At 40.2% G+C, this 11,172-nt stretch overlaps 1 protein-coding gene across 2 annotated transcripts in view; it reads right to left on the reverse strand.

The window, feature by feature from the left end:
• Window positions 1–9,087, reverse strand: part of RASSF5_1 (Ras association (RalGDS AF-6) domain member) — a 30,530-nt gene extending 21,443 nt beyond the window's left edge. For both annotated transcript variants that reach the window (XM_051214447.1, XM_051214448.1), the window contains exons 1-2: window positions 8,555–9,087; window positions 2,399–2,535 (exon numbers count right to left, since the gene is read on the reverse strand). In XM_051214447.1, the coding sequence (XP_051067619.1) occupies window positions 2,399–2,535; window positions 8,555–9,029 (612 nt within the window). In that variant the 5' untranslated portion in view covers window positions 9,030–9,087. The remainder of the gene's footprint in view (window positions 1–2,398; window positions 2,536–8,554) is intronic.
• Window positions 9,088–11,172: the final 2,085 nt, after the last annotated feature.

Raw genomic sequence — 11,172 nt, forward strand, 5'->3', positions numbered from 1 at the left:
CCATAATAAAATGAGATTGTACATACACCGTGTCATATAATCTTATTAATGAGCTAAACAAATTTAAGAGCTAGTAACTTAATCGATTTTCAGGTGCCTCAAGAAGCATCCGCTCACAGTGATGGAAACTGTGAAGCGACAACTGTTTTCATATTTCTAACAGCGCTCAAGTTAATCCTGTGTACAATCAAATCTCCACTACACTTCATAATACTTTTTTCTACTTCAACTATCAACTCTCATTTTGTCTTCGACTTCTTCCACACATGTCACTAGTGTTAACGATCTTAGTTCATGAATTGCTATCTCAATTCTCCTAAGACCACTCTTCAAACTGCATATTGGAACTTTCAGTATCCAAACCTTAGGTTGATTCAGACAACAGGACTTAGCTAAGACCCGAAAACTTCGTATCATTAGCGTATGCTATCTCTCCAAAGCACGGATACAGGATCTGACTTTATGTAACCAATGCAGAGATCTAGTGAGAAACACCCTTCGTGTATCTGGGAATGTAATAGCAGCTTCTTATGACCTCCCCAGTGTACGTATAGCACTAAGTCTGAAAACAGAACAGGCAGTTCCGGATTGAATCCTTGTAGATAACTACTTATATGCTAGCCATCTAAACGGTGTAGTAAGAGAGCTCCTTCGTCGTTTCTGCCCATTCTCTCAATGGCTACAGCTTGGATGGAGTAAGAGATGAGTTTTACAGGAAGTCTGAGAAAGCTTATTCGGTCCTTAATAGATTACGTATCTAGTGAATTGTGCGCGATATCTGCTGAAGCAGCCCCATTTTAAGTTAAGGCTGTGAAAAAATAGTCTAACAAAGTAAAGAAACAAGCATTATAAAGTTTTTGGACATAGGTAGTTTTTGAACATTACTCATGTATCGTGAAACGACTGAGTGAGTAGTACTGTCTTAGGGCATAAGGTATGAGGAAAAGATGAGATTGCGAAATTTCACCAACTGAGATGGTTGGCATACACCTTACTTATAATCAACTACTGTCTACCTTGGTGAGTATTGTGAGTTGATGTAGGAGAAAACTAATATTGTTCAAACCAAAATGTGGGTTCAATCGATGAAATAACTTACTGTCGGTCTAAGCAATGTTGACAGATACAGACTATCTGGTTTGGATCTACACGATAACCATGATCAATGGTTGAAGAAACTGGGTAATGTGGCTCAGAGTCAGTCACCATAGTGCATATACATTCAATCTTTACTCCAAAACTTCAGTCCTAACATCCCACTTGTTAGCGGAATATAGAGTGGACTAAAGCGCGTTCCGTGAAGGATTTTGTTGGGGCACGTTGATTGGCTACTTCTCGTCTAACCAGAGCTAGTGGACAGTTCAAGAATACTCTAGAATCTTCTCGTGTAAAAATTATAAATATACTAACGTTTTTCTTATTGTAACCCCTACTTTCATCTACCGTTGGTATTTGGAATATAATTTCGCTCCCGTTCAACCATGTTCTTATTTGGGAACTTGTCGAGTGAATCGATGTGTGTGGGCTGTAATACTGCCGGGATGCCCAGACCGAAGCAGGTGGTTTTCTTAGGGGGCCACACCCCGAGCCTTTGACCTAAAGGTCTGATCCACAAGGCAGTGGAGCATCGTGAAGAGATGCATTCCCATGGAAGCCGGTGACCAACGATTGGTTCATACGCCATTTGTTTCCACAGGATACTGGAGCCCATGTGCACCATTGGTTTGGAATCCGGTTAAAGAGCCGGACATTCTCTTTTCGTCCTCTCATTTTTGTAAACAACACCCCTGCCACGAGAAGGCAATGAGTAGGACTTCCCTGGCAGAGGCTGTATACGCGTGGCCGTGTGAGAGCATTTCGAGAGGCCCGGTGGGCCCACCCAACTCTCGGTCATACCAGATCATCGATGTCCGAAAATAATAAGCAATGGGAGTAGCTGTGTCGTAATAAAGAAAAATTATAACACCACTAAACATAAATAACCAGTCTGTAGTCTCGAATTATATTTCTCACTGCTCAATAATTCTCATTATCATTGCACCTACATTACTCCTAATTCCATTGGTATGCATCTTAATTTTATTATAATTGTGCCAAAGTTGGTAATTACAACTTGGCTCGATGCATATTTGTACAAGGCTTTAAGTTGATTACGGCTAGATGATCTGAAATAGGTTTCGCTTGACGACAACAAAGCCTAGCAATATAAAATTTGATAAAAGTTGTCGGTTTATTTTATTATTATTATTATTATTATCATTATTATTATTATTAAAACGATGTGCGATCCCTAAAACTGACAACACACATCACAGTGAATGAAATGAGTTTAATTAAAGGAACTACTCTTAAACAGTTGCTATTTACTTATATGATGGTAAAATGAAAACATGCTTACTTGTTCTAAATCGTTCCCCGAAACAATCATTGGGGGAAATAGATTTGGTTCAGTAACTTGATGAGAGGTCTTGGCGTCTTCATCACACAAAACTGTAACCTCAGTTTTGCACAGCCAGTGACAGGTCATGTGGCATTCTGAAGAAATAAGAATATAACATAGTTTTAAATACAGTTTGTTACGGATTAGTTTCACAATACGGTTACACTTTTGTTTATTTTGTACTAAAAGATACTACTTGGCTACTTATTTTTTGGTAAGAGATAGAATGTTGGAGTTTGATTTTAGGGGTGAAAGCGGGGTTACTTGTAAAGTACAAATGTTTGGAAAACCCAAACAACACTCACTGTAAATTTACGCTTTTAGAAATGTAATCAAAAGGCAAACAAAGTGATGTAACAAGACTTTCATGTTAGCAAGGTGTATGAAAAAAGGATGTCAAATAAGATGCAGATAGAAAACTGTGTACTTACGTCTTGTGCAAGCTCACACAAGCTAAAAAAACACGGTCAGTCAGTTAGTCATACCGTTTTTTCACTAATCTAAATTAAAGTTGTGATGCATTCCACGTGGTGTCAAATGACTGAGATTAACTTACAACACACTCAAGATATAATACTCGTACCTATTGACACCTATCAGTAAGATATGAGTGCATTTGTACGACATTCCTTTCTCTTGATCTTAAATACCCAGTGATCCGGACCAAAAATATTAGCTTAGTCATGGTTTGGTCATGCAATTCTTTAAAATATCTACTAATACGGAAACAGGAAAGCGGTTAAGTAATCAGTTAGTATTTCCTCTAGTCTAAAAAAAACAATTATTAATACCCATTATGCTGCCACTTAGGTATGAAATAATCGAAGACAGATTAATTCATCTTATTTTTTATTACTATTTACTTTCTTGAAGGGAACTTGAGGTGACGAATTTACGTATGCATTCGTCATGTTTACTGAAATTTCCCGATCCCGTAGTCATCCGGTTTGTAAAGGTCTTATAAAACGACGAATAAACACAACTTCTATTTTATTTATCCCACTCTTCACGTTCACCAAGGAAAAAGGTCGACAAAAAGGCCACTTCGGTGAAACGTTTCTTTTTATGCTCTTCCTAATAAAATTTATATTATGAGGTGTTAAACTTCAGCATTACATACACAGCATTTTTAAAAGCCGAATCAGTAGTGTACAGTTATCACTTCCTGAATGTCCCTATCATTTGATTTTGAGGTATCTGAGGAGGAAGCAGGGTTAGTGTTGGTATCGGAAACCTGGGAGGGTAACCGGATAACCTTACGGATAACTGTTTACGGCCGATAACACACACTTCTCTCGTGAGTAGTACCTTATTTATTAGCTCCATACATTTTAAACCTTAAAGCTAGAATCAAGTATAACACACTAACATTTACTATGCCAAACAGTTGGAAGTATAGCCTTGTCCTCGAACCTTAGGTTCGTTATTGAAATCTTGCTGCTATCCGACTATTATGGTGGTGACGAGATGGGATAATCCGACACAGGCCAAATGAAAAGTGATATATGTTGATGGTTTTAACTTACTGAGACAGATATACCCTAGTGCTTAAAAATATAACTTTATTTCATAAGAGATATAGGTATATATTTGTGGATAAGTTTTGAACGTTCTTTCGACTCAGCTACCGGATATAAGCTTCCTACTCATTCTTGGTTTTATCAATCAAGTAGCTGGTTTGGACGCGCATTTAAGAAACTTGTATACCATTATCAGACCGACTACCACATAACATAGCCAGATATATAAGAAACTAGGGCTACACTATAATTTATGGACGGGCCAATCAGATATAAGATAACGAGTCACGAATTTTGGTCGTTACAGTTCTCAAACGAACAGTAATTACTAGTGACAAACACTGAAATGCCTGGCAAGCGCAACAAGACTAACGGAAACAAGGTGTTGGGTCATGAAGAAATGCAGTCAGATGCGCCTCCTGATATACGGCAAGTCCCTTTTGATACATCTTCACGTCATGGCTCTAATACTAGTTTAGTAAGTAAGCACAGCAAAATTAACTCTAGCATCACCCTAGCAGAGTTAAAAGAAAAGCAGCTGGGGGAAAGACAACTATTAGAGATTTGAGATTTGAAAGACAGGCAGAGGAAGCAGCTGTTGTGCCTTCATAGAGAGTTAGGGTCGTTAAGGCTACAAGAGAACATATGTAGTAAAGTATCTTCTGCCTCCAATTGTGATGACAGAGAACAGGAGTATGTTCACAGTTTCGTAAGTCGTTCTCATGACCTTAGAATAAAGTCCCCAGGAAAGTCAAAACTGTTAGATTGTCCAGGAACGAAGAAGAAGAAGGAAGTGACCTTGGCATCTCTAAGTGTGGGTCTTGAGCTCCCAAAAGTAGAACTAAGTACTTTTGATGGGCAACCAGCCAAATACTGAAAATTTATCAGACAATTCGAGTTATATGTGGTATCCAAGGTCGAAGACGATGGTCAACGGCTCTTGTTACATTATTTTAAAGGAAAAGCTCGAGAGGCCATAAAAGAATGCATAATGCTTCCACCATCATCGGGTTATCGTATAGCATGCGATATACTGAAACAGTTGTTTGGCAGAACACACGAAGTAAGTCGGGCTTTGCTGAAAGGTTTGACTGAAGGTCCCGATATTGCGCATAGTGACAGAGAAAGTCTGTCTACGCTAGCTATAAAAATGGAAAACTGTTCTATAGCTTTAGAGCAAATGGATTACTCAGCGGATCTCAACATTGTAGTAACTATAGAAAGTATAATAAAGAGGTTGCCCACGGCTTTACAGATGAAATGGGCTGAAACAGTCGGAAAGGTAACAGCAAATGGGAGAGAACCCACTTTTGCCGAGTTAACATAATTTGTATCATCTAGAGCAGAAATTTTACTCAGCAGATTCGGGCAGATTGCAACAGCTAGTGAACGAGTTGTAAGCAAGGTAGCCTGTTCCACACAAGAGTTGTCGTTCGGTAAAATTTTTAGCAACTCACCTTGTGTTATATGCGGAGAAAATCATGGGATTGATAAGTGTTCCCAGTTCCCTACATTGGCAGTCAACGATAAGTGGACGAAAGCGAGAGAAAAGGGTTTGTGTTTTTGTTGTCTTAGAAGGGGCCACAGATCAGTGGATTGTAAAGATAGTGTTGTGTTTACTATCGAAGGTTGCCGGGATCGACATTACCCACTGTTGCATAAACCCATTAAAGTTCAAAGTGCTTCGAGTGAGTATTTTGAAGAAAGTCGTTGTACACAGAGTCACTAAAAGAGGATGTGTTTCTTGGTTTAATCCCTGTACGCCTTAGAGCTGGGGATAAGGAAGTTTGTGGATATGCGTTTCTAGACAATGGCTCAGATACAACCCTAATCAAGTCAAGTATCGTATGACTTTTAGGTTTATCGTCAGAGAGTGCATCGATTACTATCATAACAGTAAACGGAAATAAGTTAGCCAGATCGACAACCAAAGCTTTTGAAGCCTACTCATTAAACGGAAACGAATGTATATGTATTGAACAGGCTGTTGTATTAGATGATTTGCCAGTGCATAGACCAATAGAACCTGTGAAGGACAGTTCTAAAAACTGGCCCCATCTTATGGACTTACCTTGGCCAGAGTTAGTGGGTGGCGAAGTTATGTTGCTTATTGGTTGTGACGTGCCTGAAGCGCATTGGGTCCTGAACCAAAGGTTAGGTGGAAAAAAGTCCTTATGCTGTTAGGACACTGCTAGGACGGGTTCTTTTTGGACCAGCAGGTCACAACAAACATGGGGAAAGGATTGTAAATTGTTTCTCAAACTGATGACCCTGTGGAGCATAACCCTGAGTTTGCTGACGACTATTCCTCTGATAAATCATTATCTCTGAATGATTCAAACGTAAGTGGCATAGGAGAGCGCGATATTTACTTCGATGAAAGTTACGAAATTGTTATTTTACCTAGAGGAGTGGCTGAGGAAGACATTGCAGTCCCTGTTATTGGCAATGGGTCTGGTATGTGTAAAGCTGGCTTCACCGAAGATGATGCTCCCAGAGCCGTATTCCCCTCTATTGCTGGAACAGCTAGACATCAAGGAGTGATGGTGGGAATGGATCAAAAGGACAGTTATGTGGGAGACGATGCTCAATCGAAACGTGGTATCCTGTCACTGAAGTACCAAATTGAACATGGTATTGTGACTAGGTGGGGTGATATGGAGATATGGTACCATGCATTCTACAACGAGTTGCGAGTGGCAACAGAGGAACATCGTGTTGTTGACGGAAGCTTCATTGAACCCGAAAACAAACCGTGAGATGGCACAGGTCATGTTTGAGACGTTTTATACTACAGCTATGCATGTTGCTATCCAAGTGGTGTTGTTACTGTATGCATCTGGTCGTACAACTGGTAAAGTGTGGGACTCAGGTGAGGCTATGACCCACACAGTTCCGATTTATGAAGGTTATGCATTGCCTTATGCTATTTTGCGTCTGGACCTTGCTGGTAGAGACCTTACCGACTTTGTGATATGGTCTCTAACTGAGACAGGTTGCAGTCTCTCTGTCTATTCGTGGAACATATTCAGGCGCAAACCTCCAGACGTTTTGCTTTATAGTAAGTTATTAGTCTTGGTGAGAAAAAGAACATATAGGGAAGCTGCGGATGCTTTGGTTTCTGGAGGTGGCCGGATAGCAGCAGACCATAGCTTAGGTTTATGGATGTACAGGCGTACTGTTGTAAGTCCTGTGCTTCTCAATGATATAGAGCAGTTAGTAAAGAGAGCCATGACAGGGATGTATTTAAAGGTGTATTTGCGTAGCTGGAGGGATTATGGGGGCCGGTGTAACGGAAAGAGGACGATAAAAATCCCTGCGCAGCTTTTCGTTGGACAGTACTGTCCTGCGTTCAAACCGAATACTGGCAGTTCGGTCGTTACAACTCATCAATACGTTTGGCTAAATACAGTTTTGGCATTATAGCTGAAGTTAGTTGCTGATGAAAACCCTAAATCTAATTTTTAACCCTAATCACCAAACGTAAATGAGAATTTTAACTGCTTTATAACCCTCTTTTAGTCCTAATCAGTAGGTGTCTACCCTCAGAGTCACTTCAGCGTCGCTCAAAGGTCGTCCGTAAATTATAGTCTCACCGAAACTAGTTCGGGTGTAATCCAATCGTATTAGAGTGCATCGCTGATCACACTGAACAAACGCAAACAAGTGTACAGAAACATAAGTAGAGGTGTTCAGTGGTACAGGAGACTATGTATCAAGGTGTATATACACCAAGTTGTTACGAGCAATGTTTCGAAGACACCTATGATCGTAGGTTACTAGTATTCGATCATAGGTGTCTTCGAAACATTGCTCGTATATCATGGGACCATCGAGTAAGTAACACAGTTGTTAGGAAACGGGTACTAGGTAAGGATGCCAAATCAATTGATGAAGTAGTGAAACTTCATCAGTTGAGATGGCTGGGACACGTGTTACGTATGCCCGAAGACCGACTACCTCGACGTGCTATGTTCAGTGGTATAGGAGTAGGTTGGAAGAAAGCTAGGGGCGGCCAGACCAAAACATGGTACAAGTCCATGAAGTCACTAACAAGTGGACTGAGTCATGTTGGTAGGTGCAGACTACGTGGTTGGGGACCGCGAGATGATAGCAACCGATGGTTAGAGACCCTGAATGACATGGCTCAAAATCGTTCGCAATGGCGCAGGTGCATCCATTCTTTGTGTTCTCTCAAATTCTAATCTCTGAATTCTTCATGTCCCTTTTTTCCTCCTTCCAAATTTATTTCACTGGATTATACTCTTTAAATAACATCTCCAAACCCTAATCTTCCCGATTACTGCTTATACTCTTATTACCTCTACCACTACGGGATTCGAATCGACAACTGCATCTCTGTGCTAATGTGGTGTGGCAACTCGAACTGATGTACGTACGTACGAAGTTCTACGTTGTTACTGACTGACTGACTGACTGACTACGATAATTTGACAATTGAAACAGGCAATAACAGTTTTCTTCACAATAACTGACTATTCAGGGGAAACCCATAAAGTAAGGTGTGTGCCGTTCAAGCCGCTTTTATGTATTGATTAACTGTAGGACATCTTAATAAATTATGAGAACTCACTTGCACACTTTAAACAGACTGGACGCCAACCAAATTCCCAAATAGGTTGGTTGCAATGATCACAAAAGGTATCACCATCAAGTGGGACGGGACAAAATAAATGACCATTACTTGAAGTTTCTTTTGTAGAGTAAATTTTATCAGCACACATTAGGTCAAGTTCGATCGCCTCTGGACCAAGCTTGGAATACAAATGCGACTGAATGCGATTTCCAGCTAGATCAAGCGAATCAGATAAGGTTAACCGCTTGAAACTAAGGCGAGGACCATGTTCATTGTTTTTGTTGTAGTCTTCCATGTGAATAACACTATTCTTAGGCATTGGACTAGGATAATGTACGTTTACATGAACACTTCCATGTGAACATGTTGTTTGTAAAGGATCAGAAGGACTTGAATCATTGTTCATCCTTAGAAAGCTAATAAATGCCTTTTTAACCTCTAACATCATTTCCAATAAATATGGTCCAATCATAAACTAGACATTTAGAGAAAAATCTTGGTGCCAGAGTACCGCACCTAAGTAGACAAAGCGCATCGCAATCCTTCGATGTTCAGTTATTATGTAATTCTTATTACGGAGTATCAAGAGTAACAGACTGGCCTGAACTTGATAGTTATTCTCAATAAATATCTCTGCCTTTTCCAGGTCCTTCTTAAAGTGTACAGTGGTGTTATCCATGCCATCGATGATATTATTTGTGTGGGAAGCCTTTGTAGCGGTAAATAAAACCCCGGAGTAAATAGACTCGTAACTCTTCGAGTTGTGATGCTGGCCGCAGTAGTTTAACCGCAATCGACCAGCTGAAGGCACTCGGCCACGTATACGTACCAGATCACGAGTGGGTACGCCGTGCTACACATCCCCTTCAAGGTACCTCGGCATACCGACAGCCTTTTAAATATATCTTAGAACGCCTTTCTTTCTGTCTTCTGAGTTTATTGGATTGGAATTCTTCGAACATAATGGTATCACTTGTTGAGGTGTTGTCAAACTCTGAATACCTGCGGTGATAACCACGAAACCTCTTTAATTTAGTACACTTGGTTGCCAAATAATTCAATTTAGTCATAGAGATACCACAACGCTTTTGCCAGTAACAACTTTGTATTCGAAGTATGAAAATCCAGTCAACTCAGAGGACAGAAATAAAGGCGTTAGAAGATATATTTAAAAGGCTGTTGGTATGCCGAGGAACCTTGAAGGGGATGAGTAGCACGGCGTACCCACTCGTGATCTGGTGCGTATACGTAGCCGAGTGCCTTCAGCTAGGTGAGTGCAGTAAAACCGATGAGGTCAGCATCAAATGTCGAAGACTTACAGAACTATTTTTACGGGACTTGTTCATCAGTACACAGAGTGCGGACATATTTACTAAAATCGGCTTGACCCGGTCCTATTAAAGCATCAAAGTAGCCGAGAAAACATCCCTTAGGCAGCTAATACTACATATATTAGACTGCTTGGGTTTGTACGCACGCCGTTTGGCCTGAGGAATGCCACAGAAACACTACAATTATTTGTGGACAGCTTACTTTGCTACATGTCATTTTGCACAGAGGTTGTAAGCCGCGATCCATAAACAAGCCCACCAATGACAACATTAAACACCCACTGCTGCATTAACTCCCTCTGACCCCGTATGAGTAGACCTTCATTAATCACTATGTTTATTACAAATGACATTAGGTTTGTTGACTGGTTTTTGCTATCCTCTGGTCACTGTTTCGTATGTTATTTATGTGTCTATTTTTCCCCATTTAGTAGACTGCAATAACTGTTTGTTTGTAAACCAACGGCGTCAGTTTACGTTTGAGGAAAGGATAAGGCTCATCAAGCCACACAGGTCACTTGTTCTGACTTTGGTCAAGCTAAGGCTCTGTACTTAACAGTCTAGGGAATATTCTGGAATTGCATCTGTGAGAAATTACTTCCCGCAAAATTCCGGTTGGTGAATTCGATATAACTACCGAAATTGCTTCCAGCAAGTGCTATGATTCTTATGAGATTCCGGAGTTGTGACCTCATGGTCTGGAAGATTATAGCAAGGACCATTTTGAAAGGAATAAACACAAAACCAATAACCTGATACAGGTGGAGTTAGTCAGATAACGTGTAAACCAATTGTGGAAAGAAATCGAACAAGAAAATGATACGTCGTTAAGGAAATGAAGGTCTCTAAAGATTGACAAGTAACAGCGAGAATGCAATATTAAAAAATCTGTATTTACCAAAGAAAGAAACCTCAGGATACTATGTTACACTGACGAATTATTGGAATTTTACTAGAAAGTTCAAAGAATGCATCGAGAGTTAATATTGAAACTATGGTTCTGAAACTACTGACGTACGTTCAACAAGAATGGATTAAGGTAGCAGATCATTTAGAGTGACCAAAGAGTCATTGTTTAGATCAGTGCCAGAAGTTAAAGGTAGTGGTCTTAAAGAAAGAAGAGAATTTGTACTTAGGTGTAAGTTATGTAATGTTTGTCTGAAGTCGAATCATGTAGCAAACATCTGTCGGTCACAAGAAGCATGTTCGGTTGAAGGGTGCGATTAGTGGCACCGTACTCTGCTTCACATGAAGCAGAAGGAACGGACAATCACTGTTGAGAGT

The sequence above is a fragment of the Schistosoma haematobium genome, chromosome 2, assembly GCF_000699445.3.
Source record: "Schistosoma haematobium chromosome 2, whole genome shotgun sequence".
NCBI classification, from domain to species: Eukaryota; Metazoa; Platyhelminthes; class Trematoda; order Strigeidida; family Schistosomatidae; genus Schistosoma; species Schistosoma haematobium.